At 45.2% G+C, this 26,290-nt stretch overlaps 1 protein-coding gene across 9 annotated transcripts in view; it reads right to left on the reverse strand.

Moving 5' to 3' along the window:
- Positions 1–26,290, reverse strand: part of KLF7 (KLF transcription factor 7) — a 116,308-nt gene that overhangs the window by 79,606 nt on the left and 10,412 nt on the right. For all 9 annotated transcript variants that reach the window (XM_072875377.1, XM_072875384.1, XM_072875383.1 and 6 more), the window contains one exon: positions 5,304–5,916. In XM_072875377.1, the coding sequence (XP_072731478.1) occupies positions 5,304–5,916 (613 nt within the window). The remainder of the gene's footprint in view (positions 1–5,303; positions 5,917–26,290) is intronic.

Genomic DNA, 26,290 nt, shown 5'->3' on the forward strand with positions numbered 1-26,290 from the left:
ATCCAGCCCTGAATGAAGTTCTTCCTCACATACCCCTCCTCCCTCAATTCCCTTGCTCTTGTTTCCCGTGGCAAATTCACCCGTTGCTTCAGCTGCTGCCATGGGAGCTTCAGCATCTTCCGTGTCCCCTTGTTGGGTTGCAGCCCTGCACACAGAGCTGGGGACTCGCTACGAAGCCATGGGTCTCTGTACAACAAAAAATCTTGGGCTTTGGCTTTCATTTCTCCTATGCTACCTATACTGTTCTCCCAAATGCTTTTCCCTCAGTCATTATTCAAAATCTTGCATCCTGCAGAATTGGTGCTGTGTGCTTGGCTATTTGCTTTTTCTTTCTCTTCACTGGCTTTCTGTTCACGGGTGCTACCACACTAACACAATACAGCAATGCAGCTTCCCGTTCATGTGGTATCACTGACACAGATAGTCTTATTTTCTCTATTATTCCTTTACTTTGTATTAATCTTCTTCATCTATCATCCAGCTTACTCTCCTCAATTTGGTCTTTTCTGATAATTTCCAAATTCTGGATGTTTCCTCTTCTATCTCCAACACTTTGGGAAAGCTATTCTCTGTTTTTTTAAATCCCATCTCAAAAACCTTCCTGTTCGTTAATGCTCTTTCTAATACTCTTATGTCTCTCATCTTTTTCTTGCAAATGTAGTAATTTGTTTTCCTGCAGGGTGGATTTGTTTGTTTTAGTTACTCTCACCCAGCACTTTGGATCAAAGAACTATATAATTTAAAATAAGACGTCCTGACAATGTGAAACAAACTCCACTTAAATAAGTGCTATCTTAAGATTGCATGTAGACTCGTAACATCTATTTACATGGGTATTTCCCACTTGTTTTAGGCTTTAGAAACTTAAATACAGATGTGAGGTGCCCAACTGCTGTTTCTCAGACTTAAGCTTAGGTTGCATCAGATCCTGGTTTTAGATGGATAACGAAAAAAACCCAAAGCCTTCTGATACTCATAAAATGCAAACCCCAGCAGAACCCCCTAAGTGTCATTTTTTATCACTATCCCAATCTTAAGGATTTCCTCGTCAGTTTATATGTGATGCTTTATCTCTGGCCATAAAGCATCTCATACCTTCTGCTGTACATTACTGCAAGGAAGGCTGATATGAATGGTTTTGTCAGGAGATAGAAGTCTCCTCCAGAGGTCTTTGATCTGGGAGACACAGCAATGTCCCATGACTAATCTTTCCATAGGTCACAGGCCAGCTTACCCTTAGACTTATTTGCATGCAGACACTCACCAGCAATATCCTGTTTTCTAATTTAGGAAGTACTGATGACTATACGTGGTTTTTGGCTCATTCTAATTCGTTCCCTCTGCACTCTCCATTACATTGGCAATTCATCTCCATGCATGTGTGAAGGCTGGACGAAAATTTCTGTCTCTCAAAAGAGACAAAATGTCATTGTTTGCACTGATGTCTGCTCCATGAATAACTGTGAGAGAATATACTAGGGTTGGATTACCGTGCCAGTCCTGGTGGCTCCTTCTTTAGATGTTTTTACCTCACCCTCACATTGGCAGCATGGTCTTTCCAAACCTACAGCTCACCTTTTCCCCTTGTTTACAGGCCCAGCCACTATTTCTCCGGAGTGGCTTCTTTGCTGCCCTCTGATAGTCCCACCGCTGCTCTTAGCTCCTTTACACACCCTTCGCTTTAGATGCCCCAGCTTACTTTTAATTCAGTCAAATATTTTCATTTCCCTTTCTATCCAGACAATGTTTTTCCCTTTCCCTTCTAGATTAAATTCTCTCCCACACAGATGATTGTTTTTCCCTCTCCAAAGGTCATCCAGAAGGTGGTTTCATAACCAGTTCAACCATTGATGGGCCTTACAGCACTGTCCTGATTCTCTTACAGATGAGATGCGGGAGAGTAATGTGGGGGATGCACCAAGTGCAATGTGGGGTCTGACTGTCTCTGGGCTCCCCATCAAAGTAAAGCCCTAAGAGAAGATCGCTTCCAATCTAGCAAGCTGCTATCAGTCTGTATTGCCTCCAGCTCAGCCTGGCTCATCACGCAGCAGTGAGGAACGCCAGCCAGCGTCTGTCTGGTCAGCCTTACATACGAACGAAAGGAATGCAACCTCCTTCCGCTGCCTTCCACCCCCCCAGCTCCCCAGCCCGTGGTTTTCTTGTTTTGATGCACTGCAGTAAATCCCTTTGATCCAGCAAGCGGACTTCACACGTGCAAGTTGGGTGACCAGCCCGCATCTGTCTCCCCGCCTGTGAACCCCACACTGAGAGCTCTTTGTCTGTCAGGGCACTCACACCCTTTTACACAGAGCCCGAGCTGGCAGACTGCTCTTGCATGACATACTAACAAAATACCAGCCAAAGGAAAATATCTCGCAATCATTTCAGACCCTCTGGCTCAGCCACTGACTAAGCCAAGTGGCTACTAGCCATTGGCACTGCTGGGTGCATTTGCAACCCACAGCACACTCAGTTCACGGCGTGAAAAAAACAAAGCACTGACAGAGAAAAGGGCTCCTTGTCCCTAGCCCTGAAGGCGTGCACGGGAAAGGAGGCAGCCCTGCCATTTATAATTCAGTCCCAAATTTCCATAGCTATTCCTCTCTGTCCCTCTCTTTTACCGAAGGCAGGAGGTCCCTGCAGGGAAACCCCACTGCAGAGGTCAGCGCGAACAGATTTAATGTCTTGATTGTACCAGCTCTGATTTAAGGCATCCAACAGTCAGTGTTTTTTAAGGGAACAGAGCACTTAAGCAGGATGAAGGGGTCTGAATGACTTTGTCCTTTGGACTCAAATAAGCTAGTTAGATAAGCCTATCACACCCCTCCCCTCGATTCACTCAGATTGCTCCCAAGATGTGAATGTTCAAAGGTATTTAGACAATCTGTTTTCCACAGAGAAAAATGGGAGCCAGGTGCCTACCTGCTCCCAGGTTCTGCATCAAAGATGTATTTTAACAACAAGGCTGCATCCAGTCCTCATTGCAAAATGAAACCATGCTTTCTACACAGCTATGCACACCTAGGATGTGGTCAGGTGCAGGGTGGTTATGTGGCTGCAAAGACAGGAGAGCTCCTCATCCAGGTTTGTATTCCCTCTTATCTTTTGCCTTCCTGCTTTCCTAACTCCCTATGCTATCTGCTTAGGACTTGGTGGATGGAAACAAGAACACTCCCATAAACTAGTAAATGGTTTAGGGGCTGGTTAAACCACTGATGGTTTAACTGGCAAGATCAGAGGGGCAGCTGAACCCACTAGGTGAGGTGCTGGGAGCGGGAGCTGTGGGCACCGCACCCAGGCAGCTGCAGTCTCATCATCTGATACAGGTCTTCCCCATCTGCGAGCAAAGGTGGACTTGCCTTTCTCACCATGTTGAGCACTGCTGTGGGTGGGCAGACACATACATGTCAATGGCACTATGGCTATTCAACAGAAGTATCACAGGGCCAGTGAGAAATGTTTCTTGTCATGAATTAATTGTAAAACACAAGATTTCATATGCTGATGTTACTGAGGGGAAAGGTTTTGACCTCAGATACAAAATTCAATCAGACCTAAGGCCGGGTTCAAAAACATGCAAATCTTGCAAGATTTTTGACTCCAAAGGGTGGAGGTGTTGAAAGAGTAGTGGTTCTTCCAAGTGCTCTCTCAGGACTCCTTGCCCACATCCCCACCTACTAGGTGACAAAACCAGAAAAACTCCACAAGTTCACCCTTTGTAGGTGATCGTGTCACATCCCTGACTAACTTCAGAAAGAGCTGTGTAAGACCCATCACTTCCCGCTTGAGGAGGAAGGCAGGGGTCACATCTGAACAGACAACACCACCACATCAACAGCTCTCATGCTCTGCATTTGTGCCTTCACAGGAGCTCCGTTGCCTGCTGGAAGACCTTGGCTGGGACGTCCCCCCAGACAGCCCCGGCAGGGGCCAGCCTCACAGCGGCACTGGCGCTACGAGGAGCCTCCTGACCACGTTGATGCAGATTTTAAAATTACTGCACTACTTTCACTGGCTTTCAAATCACTGCATCACAAGTGAGGTCACTCCTGGCAAGGTGGCTATCCCCAGTAAAAGCACTAGAAAGCCCATATAAAAAGATCAAAACCAATGCCTTTTATGTCTTAATGTGATTTACACTTCAGACCATGTAACTTTTACGGGGCTGCCTCGTATTTGATGGATGCAGCTCTCTTAACAACCCACACATTTGTTTGATTTACTGCACTGGTCCAACATGTTATTTTCTACCTTGCAAGAACAACTTCGCTTCTAGGAACCTGCCTGCATGATAAGATCGTGAATTAAATGTGCAGTTATCGTAAGAGACCACACATTTTACAGTAAAATTGAGAAAACTGATTACAGCAGTCCCTCTGGAAACAAGAATAATCACATGATAAGACAGTGCTAATGGGAATTTATCATCTCTCATCACATATGAAGCTTAGAACAAAGCAGCAACGCACGCGAACTGCACAGCTATTACTGCCAATGAATACCAGCCAAAAAGCTACTGGGGACTACGAACAAATGACAGGAGAGTGGGCATCCTGAATAGCCAAACCTAAGTCAATTCGGTATGCTTCAAGAAGCTTACACAGTGGAGCTTATATGCAACATTAGTAAATATTACCCAAAATAACAGCCTGACATCTTTCCATACATCCTATTCCCTCTCTACCTAAAGTATTCCATTCAAACTCCATGTCATTCTTTCATTTGTTCTCACTGTATTTTATCACCAGAGAAGTCCAAGATCATGAGTATCTCAACGGTACGTGCATCTGCGTACCTACACATCTGCATCTACACACATGTTCTCTCACGCACACATTATTCCTAAACCACGTATCTCAGATCTGAAATACATTTTTCTCTTTCCCCCATACCAAAGGCAACAAAAACCTACCCACGCTATTTTCTATTTGAAGCAATTAACACTTGACTAAAATTAACATTTTTAAAGTTGTCTTGGGGAAGTGACTGCCGAAAACCCAAACTGGCATGCCCACAGTTTTAGCATGAATGATACATCTACATCCCTTAGGTATTCTAAAATTACTCTGCATCAAGCCCCATAAGACATATGAAACAGGTTAATGGTAGATGGTGAACTCCTCTGTTCTATTGAAAAATGGGTACCTTTGCTGGCCTATCGTATTTTTCCACTGCCCTATTTCACAGATAGAAGCTTGGACTTTCAGAAGAGATTTTTTTTTATTTTCTAAATGAGAATAAAAGGAGATGGTTACGGTTAGGTGGCGGGAGGACAAGATGAGAGAAGCATCCTACACAAGTACCTGTATGAGTCCTCTGGTGAGCCTTTAAGTGAGAGCTCTTTGTATAAACCTTCCGGCACCCATTAAATTGACAGCGATGAACCCTCTTCTTGTTTTCTGGGGATGCTTCTGCCCCCGTACCTCCTTGTTCACTGTCACTTTGCCCGCTTTTTATTGTCCCCGCGGTCGCCGTTGCTACACCCACTTTCACGGAGCTGAGTGAAGTTTTCTTGGCTACCAATTTCAACGTCACCGTACCATCCACCGCTGAGAGAGTTTGTGAGGTTTTTACAAGGTGGCGGCTGAGCTCCGGAGAGGAAGGGGGTGTTAATGAGGTTACTGCATTGAGTTGGGCCTGGTTGACGGCTGTGTAGCCTTCTGTGGAAGAGCTGGTGGACTGCAAGCTGAGGCATGTCTCAGACAGCAGCTTGTCCCGTGAGAGGATAATGTCCATGTTGGCGCTTTTGTCGCACGTACTCGTCTCCACTGGTAAAAGGATGGGGTCCAGCCGTCGGATATTGTCCTCTGCATCTGGGGCTGAGGAGGCATGAAGGAAGCAGTCCAAATCCTCACTAAAGGTCTCAGAGATCTTCCGTGGTTCAGTCTGAAGGTATCGCTCCAACTCCAGGCATGTCTGCAGAGGGGAAAGGAGAGGGGAGGGAGAGAAACCACTGTTAGAGAGAGATTACAGTGTAGCTCCCACCTAGGGCAGGAGAACAACATGGTCCAGTGCCATTCAGAGACAGCATTCATGCACACCAGCACCTTCTCACAAGACGGTCACATTTGGGGAGACATGAGGATTTGGCACTTGTTTGAGGCTGCTCTGAGACAGAGTGTGGGAATATCCGCATATGGTAGTGGATATTAATGGTAGAAGTGAAGCTACAACAACCAGAAAGCATCTGCTACATTTTCATGAGTCTGTACATTGTCCCATGGATACCAGGCCCTTCCCAATTTTAAGTGTAATCTGGCCAACAGTCACCTCCATATGAAACTATCCTGATGGCCCCATTGCCTGGCCACGTACAAACAAAAAGTCACCTCACCAAAGAACTTCCTCTTCCTTCACAAACATTAACTTTCACTCCAAATTTAACTCGGCATAGTTGGCTGGGGCCCAATCTGTTCCTAAAACAGCACAATTCTGAAGCGTAGCATTTTAAGATAGGAGACAGGGAAAAACTTCCAGTGACACCACAGCTTATTTAAAGGGCCCGAGAGAAGGAAAGATGTGACAGAAAAAAGGGACCTCCTGTCAGTTTTAGACACATCTGGTCAAATGGGGCTTCCTGTGTACAGGACACCAGGCTTGCACACAAACACACACAGCCCCCTTATTAAAAAGTAGGTGAAGATGCAGTCAAAGAGGCTGCCACATAAAAATGTGTTCCTGTTCCTGCATCTCCACAGCAGTGATCATCAGCACGAGGATGGGGTGCTTATATGAGGTGCTCTGAGCTAGCCCCAATAAAGCCTCCAGGCACCATCACACTGCCCAGTGTTCTCCACAACCAACATTATAAACTTTTATTGTTTATAGAAAACCGTTTCCTGTAGTTTCAGGAGCTTTTAATGGAGTTTATTAGTGCTATTTTTCATTTCTCACTGCCTGAAAGGCTAGCTGGTTTAACACTGCTGCTGCGATTTTACAGGACTTGGAGAAACAGACAGTCTAACTAATACTTTTTAGAAACCTCTAAGAACTACTCCTCAGACAACACTTCTAGAGACATTAAGGAAGGGATTTTAGGCAAAAATTTTCAGCCTCTGGGAGCTGGAGACCCAACTACGTCTCAACCTGGAGAGTCCAGCATCTGATCAAGAAACAAAAGATTCGTATGGCCGGAGGAGAGACAGAGACTCCTGCCTCCTGGGAACAAAGGTCCCGCCAACAGCAGTGCAAAGAGGCCCCACTCACAGCTCTCTAGGAGCCATCAGGTAACTCAAGATATTACTTTCAATGTACCCAGGAAGCAGCACTGCTGGTTGCAGATATGATTTGCTGGGATGACTTTCAGAGGTCAGAACTGAATTTGTCAGACAGTTAGCTGTGGTTTCTTTTTAAAATAACAGCTGATTATAGACCTGAGCTGTAGAGAAGGACTTGGGACAAAAAGCAATAAAATGGCAACAGAGACATGCTATACTTCAGCATGTAGGTTATTTTCAGAGGCATGACTCTGTACATACGATGTGTCTGCACACAGGCCTGGAGGTGGGACACTTACCAGTTAGTACTCTTGCCTTAAGCAACCTTTCCATTTGCTTTTTAAAGTGCATTTCTGGGACCGTGAGGAATGGCTTTAGCTGAGGATCTGATCTCTCCCCAGATGAATCCTAACAGGTTTTGGGGGCTGCTTTCCAAATGTGCTGTGCAGTCTTTCAGGAATAACCCCCCTCACCAAAAGAGGTGATGCTTTTGAATTCCCCACATCATGTAATTGGGGCCTTCTGGCCCACTTAGCCTTCACCCAGTGGGGCAGAAACAGGTTTAGGGGCTGAATAAATAAAAGGCTTCCAAGGGAAAGAGCAAGTGTAATCACAAATTAGGGATGGAAAGGGGAAAAAAAAAAGAAAGAGACAGGGACTCAAGGCCATTAAATCTGATGACAGTGACATGAAATTTCAATTGCTGCGGGATCAGAAAGCTGCGCGCCGGCTCCGGGCTGCCCGTGGAGGGGAGGCAAGCGGGAGGTGCTGCTCCTTTAAGGCATCGCTACCCCACGACAACAATAGTGGGCCTGACAGTTTTTTCCAGCTTCACCATTAATTTTCCATAAAGAGCAGTTTCTCGATGAGCCCTTTTCAGGCAAAGCCTGATGCTTCAGAAACCTGTAATTATTCCTGGCTCCCCCCTCCCGCAGCCATTGCACCTGTGCCATTTCAAGACACCAGCTGGTCATGTCTTGCCTTCTGCCTCTGAAATCCAAAACCAGTGGATCAAGCCCATCTCCCCATAGAGGGGGGAAAAAAACAACTCAAAGAAACAATATAACGCAGTCCCTCCCTCCCACCCCCCTCAGCCTCTCCACCAAGTCAATAGGGGGGAAAAGCCTAGCAACGCTGAGCCAGAAAAGCCCTCCACCTCATCTGCATGGCAGACAAAGCCTGGCGGGGTTACGGCCACAGCCCTTCCTTTACCCTCCCGCCAGGGCCCTACCTGCTGCTGCATTGCCAGGGCAGGCAATTGCCGGCAGAAACAAAGCATCTTTCCCCATATGCACTTCCCAGCTTTTGCCAAGTACCTTATGCGACCTTCCCTCCTCCTGGCCCAAATCACCCAGGGAGTGGTGAGGCAGGGCTTTGAAACCAGCCTGCTTTCTTCATTCCTGCCCTGGCAAGACTTGTAATTTCTAGGCCAACTAAGCCCACCCCCTCATCTTGAGCGCTGACCTGGAGAAACCAGTCAGGCTGACAGCACCAAGGTCCCCACTCCTGCCCGGTGGACCATCAGGAGGGGCAGGGAAGTTCTTTGGTCTCCATTCCCATGAAGTAATTTGCCAGCAAGCACATCAAAAACAACCAATTTTTTGTGGGAGCAGCAGGATATTGACCACTATCCACAGAGATATGAACTCAAACTGCTGGATTCAGATGCTGGTGAACTCCTGTAGATCTCCTATTTCCACTACCAACCGGGTAGGAAAATGGTCCAAGGACACCTAAGACAGGAGCGAGCTGCGCTTGTCATGCTCTTGTCATAGTTCCGTTGGATGTCCAGCTTCTCCTTAACCACTCATGCAAGAGAGGGGGAGCTTTGTGTAATGGATGTAATACACATCACATGCGACATTAAGTCTGACTATCCTTTGGTTGCTACGTTGCAGGCAACTTGGTGGGTATTAAACTTTCTTACCCAGTGCCTGTAGGATTTACAGCAGTAAAGACTTTGAAAATTGCAATGGGAAGAGGAAGATGGCTCCCTTCAGGAACACAAGAAGAAGATCCATAAGATTGCTGATTGCTGTCAAGCTGTTTTCACAGGCGAGGGATAAAAAGTGACCCACTACTTCAACCCATCTGCCCTGATTAACAAGGGTCATTCTCCTTGCACCTTGCTCCTCAATTTAGCCAGTTAAAAGAAATTATGATTCATGGCTGACAAGTAATAGGTTGTGACTTTGCAAGACCCCACGTACTTGCAGAAAGCCAGATAGCAAAGGATGGCAGCCTGGCATGTGGACATTCCCAACAAGGCCTCAGTCTGATTTTTCAATTTTGGATACAATTGCAAAAAGGCTCACTTTCCCAGCAGAGGCACATTTCCATCACCTGCAAGAAACACTGTGTGTTTCCTGCCTACACACCGGTAACTCGTAACATCTCTTTGCTCCCCACACTGTACTATCATCTCAGTCCTCTGGGGCACGTATAGCAGCAGAATACATGTAAAGTGCACACCATGACACTTCCACATGCACCACCAGATCCTTCAGACAGTACAAAACAGCCACTGTAGTGCTGTCCTATGCCTGGTAAGGACCTACTTCTTACTTGCTAGTCCTTTTAGTGTTTGCAGTAGCACTGATCCAAGGAAATTCAGTGTTCAGTACGTCTGTCAATTCAGAAAGGTATGACCTCTAATCTGCCAGTATTCTTACCTCTGGAGTTCATGTAAAGCTCATCTACTGAAAGTAAAGATTATTTATCAAACACATTGACTATGCTCACCACTATGAAATACAATGCAAGAGAAACCCACCGTGTGCCTCTTATAGTAGAGATGTGATACATGTGTACCATTTTCAGCAGAGCTCACTGAATTCTGCAGCCAGCAGAAATCAAGACAGTTTTGCTACTAACTTCAACAACAACAAGACAAACCCTGGACTTTCCAATCCCTCCCAGACTTGCAGGTACTCAGTTTGGCTCAGACAGCCTAAGTTTTAGGGTGCTTGTCAGCTGTCCAGGTTAAAGGGAAACCCAGAGCATTCAAAATCCAGATATGAAGGAGCTGGAGTCACCACTCATGTCACCACACATTTGACTTCATCACTCTCCCCCAGAGAGCAACCAGCAGGAAGGCTCGAGCTGGGACCATCACCATCATCAATGTGCCAAGCCTCAAGGCAGTGGAGGTACCCGATGTCTCTGTCTCCCCTTTAGAGAATGATGGGGGAAAGACATGCCCGTAGGCCAGGGGCCTCTGCAGGGACACAAGTTTGGCACCTGGGTTCAGGTCCAGACAGCTCTGGAAAACCTAATTCCAACTGATGACCCAAAATGAACTCTCAGTTCCCAGGGTATAAATCTAAACTTGCTCCAATGAATTGCAAAGAACTGGTCTCGATTGGCAGCCATGTTGTGTATCAGAATTTGATCCATACATACAGGCTCTTGAAAAATCACAGGTCACTTCAGAAGCACCTGCCTATTGCTGTGAAGTCTTTACAGTACTCAAACTCCTGGGCATTTTGCACAACTAGACAGAACTATGTGGCAACGGTAAAGTTCTGTCAAGGGTAAAACAAAGCCCAAACACTTACAATGATTTGAGGACAGAAAGTCAGGGAAGACACGTTATCAACATGTTCACTGGGTTCCTCTTTTATTGATGCTGAAGTACTTTTATAACATCTTGATTTTGAATTTTTCTAGCAGATCATGGGAAGTTCTTATCTGGAAGTGCTGGTTACTTCTAAGTGCCATTTTACTGCAGATATAATTGGACATCAAGCACCGATCTTGGAAGCTATCCAAAACCTAATTAAGAAGTTGGATACTTAGATCAGGTTGTGACAGAGAATGAAAATATCAAATGCGGTTGACAAGCAGGTCTGATCTACCAGCTCTGTTTACAATACTTGAAAGGATTCTCTTTGCAGCATAATTTATATGAGCAAAGCAGAATTATACATGCAATACTGAAGGTCAAATTCCAACCTCCATCATGGCCCCATTTTTTTCCACCGGCACGTAAAAAAGGGGCCTCATCTCTAACTTTAAATAATTGTTAAAGTCTCAAGACTGCGAAGGAAGAGAAAGCATCCTCAACTTGAAGGCAACCCAAAACAATAATTCTAAGGTCAGTGCCATCGCAGTTCACTCAAGCTCAGAGCAAACATCCACACCAGGTCCAGTGCCTGGTGTCAGCATTTCATTCTTCAGCAGAACAGCGAAAGCTTTGAGCTATGGTGGCACTTGCATTGCTGATGCCAGAGGCAGATATTGAACTGGATGTTGTGGGGGCAGCCCTGAGGTTAAGAGGAATAAGAGATTCAAAACTCACCTGCCTTCCCTGAAACACCATGCTATTTTTGTTCTTAACCCTAAAACAAGGTTTGAAAGATGCATCTTCTTCCTACTGCCAAAAACCTTCATTATTTCCTGAATGACAACAAAACCCAATACTCTTGCCCATCTATTCCAAGATGGTCATCTGTTCCCACCCAGCTGCCAAAACCTCCAGCTTTTCCTCTTGGCAACCTCTACTGGGCAGTTGCTAGTTGTCAAAAAGCTGCAGCACATCAGAAGCTTAACATTTGGGACAGCGTAAAATAAACAGAATTTTAGTATTAAAATAAGTAGTTTTGCAAAATACATTTGGGAAAATGGAAAAACTGCAGCCTGAAATGAATTAGTAGTAAGAAAAAGTTTCAGGTGTAGCAAATAATTTCTACTGCAAAGGATTTAAGACAAAACTCCTAGTCATGTGCCAGCACATCTTGCCTACGTATTACATAGTTCATTGAAAAAATAGACAGCTAAAACCACTTTTCAGGTACAACAATAAGACACTTAATGACAGCTAACTCGTGGTAAATATCTGCATGCATGTTCTTAATCCCTTGTATATATGAAGCAAATGCAGTTAACTGTATGGTCAAGAAACAGGCTTTTGCCAAGAGCAAAAAGCAAGCACACACGTAGTCAGCAAAGATCATTTGATATGCAAAGACTGGTTTCCCTGTGGTAACTTCACCATATGCCTGAGCCATCAGGCTAGTCCTCTCTAACACCAGATGAATAGGTCTCACCAGCCACCAGAGTCTGCAATTGACAAGTCTATTAACTCTTGACTATGCTACACAGGACTCAAGCCTCTGTTTGCAAATTTCTTCAATATAATAACGGCCTGTGCCCATTTTCCCCCTTGGTCTCAGCCCAAAGAATGAACCTTTAAGGAAATGTATTTAGCCAAACCAGCCCATTCACAGTTACTCATGCACAACAGCACTCTAAACGAATGCTCTCCTACCACAACCCAGACGGCTTTCTCCCTGGATGGTCTCCACAGCATTTTTCTTCAGAGCATAAAAGATGCCGAAATCAGAAGCCTCAGCCACATTTAGCAAAGATACATTTTAATGTAAAAAGTCCTGCGAATTTACTTAAAGGACAGAATCACTACCTTCATGTAAATACAAGCCATTTTCCTGTTGCTCTGGAGCATGATGTAACCAGGGTTATCAAAGACTTTGATCAGCCTTTAAAGCTCAAAGGATCAAAACCAATTTTGCCATAAACTAGCAATTTTCGCCAGCAGAAATGGGTGGTAAAACAAATGTCTCAAACAGAAGAAAAGTCTGAACCCATAACTCTAACCAAGGAGTCAAAATCAAGATTTGTTCCCAAACTTGGTGATAATGAAATGTATCTGATCTAACAAATATTCTTTTACATGGGCAAGCCAAGTTGTTCACTAAAAATCTGTGGTATTTGGGCTCTAAGCATAGAGAATTTCAGTGCACTTGTTGTGAGATATTGAACAAAGGACTGCAGCTAAGCGTGGCTGAATTTGATAGGCATCTAGATAAAAAAAAAGGATTAAAGAAATCTGCAAACACTGAACCAAGGCTTTGGAGGGCTTTTGTTGTTTTTTGCCTGTTTAATAAAGATAGAAAAAACATCTGCAACCAGTCACAACAACAAAAAACAGCATCAATGTCAGCAAAGGTTTAAGCATAGTCAAATGAAGAATTCAAAAGTGCAGGCAGCCCATTGTGCTAGCATCAAAATATAATAAAACCCATGTGTGCTTGTAGACCAGTACATGCCCTGCATGCTGCCATGCAATCCAGACGGCAAGTAGCCATACAATGGCCATTTGAGAAATTACCTATATGTAACTTACGTGTGTTTCAGAATCTTTCTGAAGAGATCATTTATTTATATAACAACCTTGGATGGCTTTGAGCTGGCTAGTGGCCCTCACCGCAAACTTTTCCCCAAACTTCAAGTGTGTATTTAACCCGTTGCCATCCGGTTTGGAAGGAGATTTAATTTAGCATTATAAATAGCAAAAAGGCACAATTAGCTCCTTGAATTGCCAGTCCTAGCTCCCTGAAATCAAAGGATCAGGTTCAAAGCATGCCCCAGAGTGAGGTAAACTTCTCACAGGAAATGGATATGCAAGAGCAAATCCTGACAGCTACGGAATGTACAAAGCAGAGCAGTATTTCAGGTCTCGATCCTCAATTAAGATTCATCCTTACAAAGTATTGCAGTGGGGTTACACAGCAGAATTGGATTCCTTGTAATGACTCTGGATAGGACCATGAATGAAAAAATGTACTCTTTAGAGATGTTTCATTAACATCCAGAGATAGCTTAACATTTCTTCTTCAGCAGCTGACACAAACATATAGACCAGTTGTGTTCTCCCACTCTCAGGCAACAGCATATTCGTAAGCACAATTCTTCACAATTAGCTTATTAAATCAAACCTGGAGATCTGATCAATACACTCAATATATGCTACATTTCATAAGACGCCTGGGTTGCGAGTCATCTCTTCTGCTCTGACCTAAAAACATGTTAAACAAGAGGATGCATAACACTGAATTCCTAACCCAAAAACGTGCAATTCCTCATCCAGACTTTGCGTGTTCAGCATTTTTGCACTGGGTCTACTGTATCTACCCTGTACATGATGCCCATTCATTATCATATCTCATGGCTCAAAAAACCTTTTGTACGTTCCCTTTTGTATTATTTTTGGCTGTGGGGAGGAAGAGGTGGGGACCTGTCTGGGAAACAGGAAGCAGGAGGAAGGAGGGGAATGTGTTGTAGAATAAGGTCAGAACAAAAAAGAATAAAAGAGCATTTATACAATTTCTAAATGATAATAAACATATAGGACCAAAGCCTGCCTTCAGCCACGCAGGGAGCGGTGGGCTCTCTGGCTGAATTTTAAACTTTAACGTGAGCACAGCAACTGTCCAAACACATTTACAAAAAGCCATTTGCTGCTTTTTTCTTTATTTTTTTTAATCATGTGGGCAATTTGTTATCTTACAGGAGCAAGAAGATGCATGTGCTACTGTGATATATATGCCAGTCTGGGCAAGGAAAAGAGAAGACAACAGACTTGAGTTTCACTGTTGCACCAAGGAAAAACAACTCTGACTAGAAACAAAGCGGTGGGAAGCACAACGGATTCTCAGCTGGGGTAAATCAGCACAGAACAGCCCTGATTTCATGGTTCCTGTTTATATCAGCTGAGGACCTTGCCAACACTCAAACGCCATGGAATTCTGCTCTTGATTAGCACCATTTAACTCTGTGGCTTACGTGAAGCTGAATTTGACATGTTCTTTGACAGCTGGAGATGGTTATTTTATATTACACATCTTGTCTACTTTATTAGGAACAATGTATCCCAAATGGAAAAATGGGAAGAATTTAAAAACAACACTAACTTCAGACATCCTGATACTTGGATTTGTTTCTTTTTCCTCTTCTTTTTTTTTTTTTTAAATTTGGGCAGTCTATATGGAGGTATTCACAAACTGGTTTCTGCCACTTCTAGGCCAGAGTTTGCATCATCTATGCACAGAAACAACAGCCTTCGCACTTGAACATCCCACTGCAGGTAAACTTGCCTCTCACTCAAAAGCCAGGTGCCCTCCAAAGGATGCTCCCTTACAGCCAAGGGTGTTTTTCCATTGCTTTTCTTTTCTACACTGCTCTGCCAAGGCGCTTGTTCCAAAACTCTGGCCACCAGGGATTTTGATCAGCCTCAAATCTCACAGGCAGTGCACCTGGGCTGCCACGCACCCTGATAAAAGCAGCACGGTCCTCTTTAAAAGCAATTTACTAGAGCACATTGGTAAAGCACCTGCCAGTATTGGCCCAACCACTCAGCAGCAACCCAGGCAGCTGCCCACAGGCATCTGAGGAGACCTGTATCCCCAGAATGCATTCGATCAAACAAAAAGGAGACCTGGCAGGGCCTTTTCTGGATATCATTAGTAACTTCAGGTGTGCTGTCAGAACTGGACGAGGCACTGCTCACTCCTCATGAAAGGATCACGAGATCAGTCTCGTGTCAGTGCAGTTTCCAGCAGGCTGTACGGCTACCGGCTGCAGCACGGCATGGGAAGCTGAGAGATCCCATTAAGAGCCCTGCCATTTATTGACTTGAGAAAGCTCGGCAGGTCAGATCACCAGCTGCTCAGAGTCAGCACGCCTCTGTGAGCCAATTTACACAACCACGGCTCTCGTGCTGGCTCACTTTCTTCGGTCTGTTGACTGTGGACACCCACCCAGTTGTTATGGATTTTAATATGCTGCAATATGAAAGTGCTATTTCAGGACAAAGTTATTAATAGCAGAGCAGCCAGAAAATAGCCTAGAAGGAATGCAATGTCTTGGTATTCCTGGAAGATACGACGACTTCCCAGCATCCAAGCAGCCACCATGGTTAATTCAAGATGTTTCTGTGCACAAGACTGTCTTTTGTTAGAGGAGCTAACGATATGATAAGCCATCATGACATGCCTTCATAAAAATGCCCTGTATGGGTACCTGCAGACTCCCAAGTCTGCAGAGACTACAATGCAGAAAGGCCCTAAGAGTGGCATTTTATTACTCTAAGCAGGCGGGTGAAAAGCAGAGGCTGGGTGCTGTAATGGGGCATCAGCAGAAACAGAGGCCAGGAGACGCTCTACTCTCCTGAAGACGCAGGAAGGGATGGGACCTGTTTGAGCCCTGCTCAGAAACTTGTCTGACTCCAGGACCTCAGAGAGGCTCTTCTTTTCAGCCTCTCTTCCCTACAAGCACCCTCTCCTTCCCTTGTTTCTTGACGCTGCATCTCCTCAGCAACACTCTTTACTTGGGCAGGAGCCTTGCAGTCAAGGCAAGTCAGTGTCCCTTTTCATGCTCTCTCTTAAACCTTCTGTTTCTCCTGGCAAAATATCCCTGGAAATGTATTGGAGAATACTGTGCAAAATTGCCAGACCCTGCCTCAAGTTTATGTTGGCACCTTTCCCTCTAAAATTAATTGGGAGGGTTCCCAAATTAATTCCAGGTACATCACCGAATACAACACTCTGCACCACCTTGCAGAGAGGATACCAGACAAAGGCATCTCTCTGCTAGTAAGGCTTTTAGCATCCCGTCTGCCCGCACCCATGTTGCTGAGAGGCTCTCTGTGAGGGCTTCGGCTTTCCGGCCCCATCTCTAAGTATCCTCTTTGAGTAAACTGAATTAAACTCCATACTGCATCTTTCCCTGAGAAGAAAAGGCCCAAATGATGATGCCAGTAATCAGACGATGTCACGTTCACAGCACTGCAGCCTTACCCATTAAACCGGCATAGACGGCTCCAGCTCACTACCGAACATGCACTGCAGGGAACTGCGGTCCCTCACCACTCCCCAGAAAGCAAACAAACAAAACCCACTTACCAACAAGGAAAAGAGGAAGCGTATTGTAGTAATAATCCCAACAGTGGACATGTTATCTGGCATATTTCCAAGTCAGATGTTTAAAAATGTAGTTAGTTTACCTTAAGTGTCCTATTTCCCCCAATTTCCCTTTTCCATATCTATTTAAGCCTATATAGCATCTCCTGAGATAAGCCTGCCTTTGTGGGTTGGCTGTATACCACTCCTTCCCTCTATTGTCTTTCTGAGATGGGATGGAAGTCTCCAATGTCACGGCTTGGAAGACCGCAGCCAGGCTCTCTTGGCTCGGTTTGTGGGAAGGCAAAGAGCAGGAACTGAGGAAGGACAGCCTCTCCCGCTGCAGGAGTGGGGTCCTCTTCCTCATGGTACAACCAATCCTCCCTGGCATTTTGTTTATCATCGATACGGCTTAACTAAAGCTGTTTTTAGTAGCCCCCAAAGGCGGAGTCTGTTGCCAGCTATCGTCATCCCAAACACTTCCAGACCTCTGTCACTGTGCTTTGGTATAATCCCTGCAATAGCTAAACGCAAACATTATGTTCCCCCAAGTACAAATTATAGCTTTCAGGAGCTGCAATTTTATTTTGGTTATAAACATACAAAGGTAACCTTTATGCTGGGAGAGGAGGAGCCGTGCAAGAGTTCTGCTTTGCAAGGAACATTCCTGGGAGCACTTTGCTGCTTCGCCTCCAGCCGGCTCTGCTTTCCAAGTGGTTGCGCCTCCCAAGCAGTTGTGCTTCCCAAGCGGTTGCATGATATCAGAGCTGAAGTGAAAGCCAAAATGCCTTGTGGTGGCCGGGATTGCTGGAGGGATCTGCTTCAGACCCAGCAGTCCAGGAACTGGGACTCAGAAAGGGAGAGAAATGCACTCAAAGCTCGCTTCTTTAGCTACAGCCGGCACTATTGGCAGCCTACGCATTCAGGACACAATTTTCCAGGCATGACTTGTGACTCAGTTGCCACCCTGAGCCCCTGCAGAATACACTGCAGCACTTCTGAACACGTGGGCTCTGCTCAGAGCGCCCCAGAGGTGCTCCCACCATCACCAGAGCAAGGTTCAGGGGTTTTCCTCCATTTCAAATGTCTCTAACCGTTCCCCACTCTGCAGATGTCCCATCACTACCCAGCACTGAGCTCGCAACACCTGTCAAAGATCCATGATGTCAAATTGCCCCTGCAAGCCCCTGAATGCCCCGAGGCATTTCAGTCCTCCTGTCAAGCCTGCTAATGTGTCCCTTCCCCACCACGAGTAATGGTGCATTCCTGGAAGCAAAAACTGCATTAAAAGTCTTCTTTACATGCGAGCTAAGAGCTTTCTTTGCCTCATACCATTTTTACTCATAAATATAATATCAAGGTGATCGTGTTCTTCTCAGACTACTCAGAGTGTTCTGTAAGTAAAACCTGCAATTGGCAATTTATCAGATGGAAAAATAAAAGCCACATTTGGTTTCTCCCTACACTTAAAAATGACCACGTGCAGTCTCTGAAGCAGACTGGTCTTTTTAACAAGGTCATGAATATCAGCCGGGGGGGGAGAGGGGGGCCAAACCACCCTGCACATGTTTTTCCTTCTACGCTGCTTTCTTACCAATGTTTTGCTCACTTTCTAAGCAAAGAGGAAGCCTCTCCTGTTCCCGTCACCCTGTGTTTATCCACATTCCAGCAGCCAGCGGCTGCTCCTCCAGGCACTCTCCAAGGGCAAACAACTGGATCTTGCCGCAACGCATTTTTGAACTTGAGACACGTCCAGCTCTGAGTGGGAGTGAGGTGGGAGCCCTGAGAGCAGAAATGATAGAGGCAGCGGATGGTGGGACACCATGAAATCTTTTGAAAGCGTTGCTCCTGCAGGCTAAGACAAAAAGCACAACACACCCTTTGCCTAGTGAAAGGACTGGAAAATGCACTTTAGGAGGCACAGCCTTAGGAGTCAGAATAAATCCTCCCAGATGTCCCTAATGACAAAGCAGCCCAATTTGATCAATACAGCAGCATTATTAACACTGCGCTACCCTACATGAGGATAGTCATATGTTCTTGCCCCTGCTGAGCATGGGGGAAGGGGGGCAAACTCCTATAGCAATTCACAGGGGAAACATCTCTCTCAAAATCATTAAGATTGCACAAAGAATCTCTTACCCATTTCCATGCAAGCTGCTTTTTTGGGAGAGCTCTGCTTCATTAGTATTGATCAAGCTCAGGTGGAATCCCAGAAATAGTGTGTGCTTTATGTTTTTCTCAAAAAGAAATCTTGTTTTTAACGACTTTAGGAACCCTGTCTTCAGGCTTTTTTTCTGCAGCCATGAAGACCCTTCCTTTTGGGGGCTGGGTACAGACACATAACTGTAGGTGGTTAACAACAGAACGTAGGACTTCATAATTAGCAAATTTTGTAAAATGATTATGAGGATTAGGGGTTGAGTTCAGTGCATTTGGATTCAGGCAGAAGTAATGGTAGTAAAAGGGTATACATCACTGCCACTCCTGAGCCCCAGCCAGAGTCATGGTCTTTCTGTGCTTGGCTCTTGACAAACACAGTCACAGACAATCCTGGTGAATAACTCGGGAATTGGCAAGAGAATGGAAGGGGAAGAAAAACAGTCCTAGCTAATCACCTGCTTAACCATGGCCAGCAAATCTGAGGATTTTGTAAAAACTAGGTCCTGTGTGTGCCTTGTGACGAGTTTGAAGAAGGCTAGAGAGGTACCACCCCTATTCAGCTGACTTGGTGTGGGAGAAAACATAGCAGAGAAGCTAAAGGCTGAGTGGTAAATACTGACGGCATGGGAGGAAGGACTGACTAATAATAAACACAAGACCAGCAAATGGCCTTTAAAACCAGGAGAAAGACCTTCTTACCCACAAAGAGAGGTGTGTCATCCACTGCTGGAAAGAAAAACTACCACAGAAACACTGCCTTGGTAGCAGCCATCTTTCTCCAGCACTCAGATGGGACAACACATCGTCAAAAACAGGGAAAATGACAGACTCGCTCCCCCTTCACAGGGAAGAAATCTCGCCATGAATCCCCTCTGCCACCTCTCCACCAAAAAACACCGAGACTCAAAGCCAAACCCTGTACCAGGGAGGTGAAATGCTGAGTTTGAGCACACCAGGCCACCTCCATGCTGCGTCTGCTCAGCATTTCTCACCAGCGAAGTGTGGTGCTGCTCCAGAGCTGCTGGCACAAAGTCCTCCCAGAAAGGGGTACTGCAAAAGTGTCTAGACAGACTAAAATTAAAAAGAACAAATTATATGACACTGCCCACTGTCTGCAAACCAGGGCCAGCTTCTCAGAGGGAGAAGTAAATCGCTAGTGCCGTGATCGTAGCTAGTGGAGTAATCTTAATTTACACTAAGCAAGGATCTGGGCCAGAAAAATATTCCTGTCAAGTCTGCAGCCAAAAATTCCTCTGCTAGACCACATTCCACCAGTTAAACTGCCAGGGAAGACAACTGCAGAAAGAATTTAATTAAAATGGAGATCAGGGAGCTGGTATCCTTTTCAAACTCTGCTCTCGACTTCCTCTCTCCAACTTAGCGCTTGGGTGTCCCAATTTCCCAGCCTGTAAAATGGGCATGCTACAGCTTCCCTGCTCTGTAAGGGCAGTGGCTGTGAAGCATCCTATCTGTTCAAAGCCCAACCATCAAATGAAACAGACATCCAAATGCTCTAAACCTCTGGGTCTTGGATGAAAGGGTATGTATTTTTCTCTGCTGAAACAGCTCTGTCATTGCTCTTGGAGAATTTGAGCCTCAAAAAGGTAACTTGCAAGTTTTGCTTCCAAGACTGTAGGTGTCAAGTCCTCTGACTTATCAGGGTACTGCTGAGGGTTTTTGCTGCTCCAGACTGCACAAATTTGTCGGCACAGTCCCTGGTACTGAAATAGAGGTAGGCACAGAGAGTACTGCTTTCCCACAATTTTCTCATTCATATTTTATTTCTGAACTTGAACTTTTGTACTGATTAACATCTGGATGGGCAGTGGATTTTCTGCATACCCCTCTGTTTTCAACTCTTCCAGGAGGTCATTAGATGGAAGAATACACCCAGGATGTAGACCAGTGCAATCACACCATCAAGTCATAAGGATGGTGCCACGTGGTGCCTCATTGTAGCAGACCCTTTCTTCGTTTTCACTCCTTAATTTCTGTTAAAACATTTTTACATGCTGGTCTGCAGGATCATTAGCAACAGCACATGGCTTAGGACCTGTTTCTTTACAGTCCTCGCATTCCACATAAAAACCCCTCATGGACACCCACAGCTTAAGAGCTTGCTGAATAAAGGGGAGAAAGATGACAGTTCCTGTGAGAACTTTTCACAGAGGCAGAACCAAGCAAAACCCAGCAGAGCCCTGCTGCCCACAGCCAGCTGTGCACCTCATTGCTATTTGGTGAGGCCCCACTGTTTTGTTATAACCCCGGCAGATTCTGTATGGGGCAAGCAGCTTTCCTCCTGCACAGGAAGGAAAGGGAATCACCCATCTTCTGAAACATCAGGAAAATATTTCTTTGCCATGTGAGCAGCCCAAGCTGACTCAAAGGAGCGGAGACGGTTAAAAGCAGCACAGCAGACAAACACAGCAGGAAGGTCCAGAGCCCCGGGTGACCTGTCAAGCGAACTAAGTGCTCCTTGCAGTCCAGAGCAGCTAATGCTCCTCCCAGCTCAGGCAGGCTCCGTTGCCTTACGCTGGCGGCTTTGGCAAATCCTCCTTTAAGGTGGCAGGGCCAGGGTGGCAGGGAGCCACCCTGCTCAAGGCCACCACAGCCACCCACCCTGCTGGGTGGTGGCAGCGGAGGGTGACACTCCAGAGGGATGGTGGTGGGACCCTGCCGCTGACCCTGCAGCATTTTGGGCAGGCCTACTCCCTGCCCGCGTCAGAGCAGCTCCCTCTACTGCAGAGAAGGGCAGAGGTATGCTGGGTGGTCACCAAAATTCAAGGGGCCTTTACCCTTTAACCATGATCCAGCTTAAACACCCACCTCACATCCATCAACCACAAAGCCAGTGGTCTTCAACTAACTAACTAACCAGCAGACAGATACTGTTTCCCGAACAAAGGGCAGCAACTCACAGCAACCCTGCTGTTCCCAATACTAATACCACCACGTGATTTTCAGCCCCATGGTTGTATTTGTGTTTTTAGGCTCTTCAAAATGCTGAGATCTTCCATGACTTGCTGTCAACAGCCACCACTCAGAACCAGCTATCATCAAGTCAAGTCATCAGCACCAATTTGACTTCATCCCATTTAAAGTCTGATCTGTTTCATCAAGCAAACAAACAAAAACTTGGCATCAATTTCTTTGTTTCTGTTTATTCTGATGGATCGCAGCCCTCACTATAAAAACATGCTTAATAAAAACAAATCAGAAAACTAAGGAAACTGATAAAAAGCTTTCATTGTGAAGAAAAGCAAGGAAACGGGCTTAGGGAGGAAATGCTAAATTTTTTTATACCAGCAGAGAGAGGCAGTATATAAAGAAAACCACACAGGGGCAGGAAATAAATCCTTGAGATTGAATTTGGAAAAAGACAAATTAATGCATTTATGGAAGAAACAGCAAAACAACATGCATGCTCAATACAAAGCAGAGATCCAGTAAGGCTGAAAAGAGACCTAGAACAGATAAGACACAGAGAAGACCAATATAGCTTCGAGGACACATTCTTAGCATCTGATATACAGGAAAATTGGAAGACACAAGGAGGTGGAAAGTATGACAAAATTGAAAGGGACACGCACATTTATTACTATTTATCATGTCTGTTCCACAGTCAGTATTATAATCTCCAGTCAATGAGCAGGGGCCTCATTTCACATTTAGATAAAAATCCTTGAAAGAGTTAATATAGATAAACATGGGAAAAAGCATCACAGACCGTGCAGCTATGGACAGGGTGAACCCAAACAAAGCAATGGACTTGCTCATGGAGAAGAGAGAGAATATGGAAGGGGGAGGAATTAGACTCAGGCAGGAGACAGAATAGCTTGTTAGATATTCCTCCCCTAAATTAGGTTTTAGCACATGCTTCCAAGGAAGGCAGGGCCTCACACTAGGTGGATTTCAAATGAGACTGGAAAGCACCACCGAAGCATACAATAAGAAATGGTACCTGGGCAGAAGAATTTCATGATCTAACAGTGCTAATTTCCGAGCTTATTTGTTTCTGGACCAGATCTGCTTATATACACAGTTTATTGTTGCTGGATGAAGGCAGTGACCAAAAATGCCTTTTCATCATGTGCACCCTGCTCTTCAACCTCATTTGCCCTCAAAATTAGCCAAAGTAAGACCCCCTTGCTGAACACAAGGTCTTCCCTGACCCTTCTCTAACCTTAGAGGCCAAGCTGCAGTCAGAATGTGGCCTCACACCCTCCCTGGGACATGACATGACATGACATGACATGACATGACATGACATGACATGACATGGACTTGCTTTTGATTCTAATCGGTGCAGGAGGAAGCCCTCACCTCCACAAACCTTGTCTCTCCTCTGAGACACATTTCCAACATGACACACAGTATGAGTGTGATGGATTCTTGAAATGAAACGTGTCTGGCCCTCCCATGTGCACACACAGGGACCCTTCACGACTCACATTTGTACTACAGCTTTTTGACATCATTAAAACGGAGCAAAAAGGTCGTGAAGTGGACTTACTTACAGAAGCGGATTTTAAGGTCAAAAAGGGCCATTCTGATAATGTAGTCTGACTGCTGGACAACACAGCCCGCTGAGTTACACAAAGGGCTCCTTCAGATGCTCATTTACACCTACTTTCAGGTTGGTTTCCACTGCTGGATATGAAAGCCCGAGGGTAAATCAGAATGGGATTCTTCCTTCTTCCCATGCACTGACTGTTCAGAAACCTCTCTCATCTGTCTTCATTTCACAAATGGGTATTACTGTCCTGGGGGAAGCAATGCCCACACCAGACATCATCCTACCTTGCAGTGTTGGGGAGAGCACATTTAGTGCTTAGAAACACCTTCTCTTTCCTTCCCACCCCCACATTTTCTTCACTTGAAAAACCAAAGAAAACAAATCATGCTACATCCTTTGTTTTATAGAGGGCAACTCAGGACCTCCCACTCTTTCATGGAAAGAAAATTTCTTTTCAGTACAGTTTCTATTATTTGTTAGCTGGAGGTGGGGGGAGAAATGGTATTTATAGGATGCCTAAGGCCACGCTCACTATAAAACAGAAATAAGCCAATATAGCTAGAGCACAACTTAGTGGCCTATTGTGCAACATTTTAAAAAATGTACTCTCTCATTATGGCACTTGAGAATATCTCCTCCCCCCGACACCAGTGGAAATACATTTATGAGAGCCATAGAGTAGCAATATTGTTTTAATCAAATCATTAAAATGGGTGTGCTGTTTTCTGCCCACATCCTGATATTTATTCCACATCCTGACAAGACCTGGGGTTTGTATAGACCATTCTCCTGCAAGGTGTCAAGTGACTTCGTGGACACTGGGCCAGTGTAAATCTGTGTATCACCACTGTGACTTTGGCAGATCTGCATCAGTTTGCATCAGCCCAGGATCTGACTCACTGACTGATCTGAAATCCTCAACGTGATGTGGGTACTATTCTTCCCATTTACAAAGAGAAAAAGCACTCAGAACTGAATGTCAAAGGTTTCCTTGACCTTTTTGACTTAAACATAAAGAAATGGAAAGGAGACAGAAATTCCCATCTTATACCACAGTGCAACAACATCTGACCAGAGATGCAGCTTGCTCAAACAAAACACTGACTGAATTACAAGGCCTTGCAGCTGGTATAGCTCTCACTGCACAAAGATAATCCATGCAAGACAGTCCCAGTGAGGAGGAGTCTTCAACCTAGGGCATCCACTCAGTGTCCAGCTCAACAGGCACTCAAGACTTGGAAGATAAGTATTCAGCATTTTCTAAAAGTCACATGCACTGGAGGTATTTGGGAGTAAGAAACCACCCATGCCTTGCTTCCCTTGCTCTCCCTCAAATGTGTTCTTCAAAGAAATGTAACATGAATTTATCATGTCAGAAAAAGAAATCCCAGTGCAGCCTTTGCAGGTCTCTGCACCTCCTGGTATTCTTCTCAGCACTGAGAAACTATACTGGGAAGTCACCTGTTTACCAAGTCCTTCACACCAGAAAGTAACTCTGCACTGGCCGCCTTCTGTTCTCCCTCAAACAACTGGGGCTTATTCATGTTTTAAACAAACCACCAAAGTTCAGAAAGTCCAAGACAAGCCAGGCACACTCAGTAAAGTGTCTTTAAACTGGGTACCATGAAACTCATTTGCCAGCATCCAAGAAAGATTAATAAAGGAATCACTCTCGGAAAACACAAAACTGTCTTGAGTGAGCAGAAAATCAGGGCTGCCTGCAAGAGAGAGCATGAGCTTTGCAGCCAACTCAGAAGTACAGCGTGGTGCCGTGGGACCAGGCTGTCCTGGAGGCAAGCAAACTGAGCAGAGCAAGGCCCCCACATTACCTTCTTTAACCCCCAAATCACCCTAGCTCCTGAGGCACTGATTCAAGCAAACATCTTCATCCAGGGAAGCACTGGAGACAGAGATTTCAGCCTGTGTCTGGAAGGTTTCATCCTGTAATCAACGGAAGAAACAGCAAACCTCGTCCTGACCTTAACTGTACAATCAAACACCAGAAGACTCATTCCCTCTAGAAAAAAACTCACAGATGAAACCAGGCCCTTCTGTTTTCAAACGTTGTATACAACAATCTTTCTTTTCACTTTAAAAACACAGAAGAGCTAAGGGATGTGCCAATAAAAGAAGTCTACGTTGTTTTCCTGTGGTAGACAGTAGGAAACTACCCCAGGTGACATCCACTTACCCTGAAATTCTCAAACCTGCAAGAGAAGCACCTTACAAGCTCCTTCACTGGGTCACATCGGCACTTACAGCAGTCTGCCTCTTCTTCCAAGATATGGGAGACCTCCGAAAGTGTAAGTGCTTCCTTCCTCTGGTCAACCAGACAGAAACACCCCTTATTCTCACTATTTGACTGCAACCCCCACATGTTTCTTAAAGCCTCAGCTCTCAGAGGCTTCTGGTTACATCAGAACCACCTTTCTCAGCATCAAAACCAAGCTCCTGGTTTCCTCAGTTGTGCAGGAAAGCCTACAAACATGACTTTACACTATCCCGAAAGATCAGAAACCAAAAACAAACAGAAGGCACATGCACCTTGCTAAGAACCTGATGTACAGCAACCTTCAGATGTTCACAACCACTCTGAGGTGCTGGCACAGCTTATGAACAGCTGGGGGAGGGCTGTGACACCACCAGAGTGAACTGGGACAGCAGCGTCAGATTGAGACATAAAAGAGCTATTTTGC

This window comes from Ciconia boyciana, chromosome 10 (genome assembly GCF_034638445.1).
Source record: "Ciconia boyciana chromosome 10, ASM3463844v1, whole genome shotgun sequence".
NCBI classification, from domain to species: domain Eukaryota; kingdom Metazoa; phylum Chordata; class Aves; order Ciconiiformes; family Ciconiidae; genus Ciconia; species Ciconia boyciana.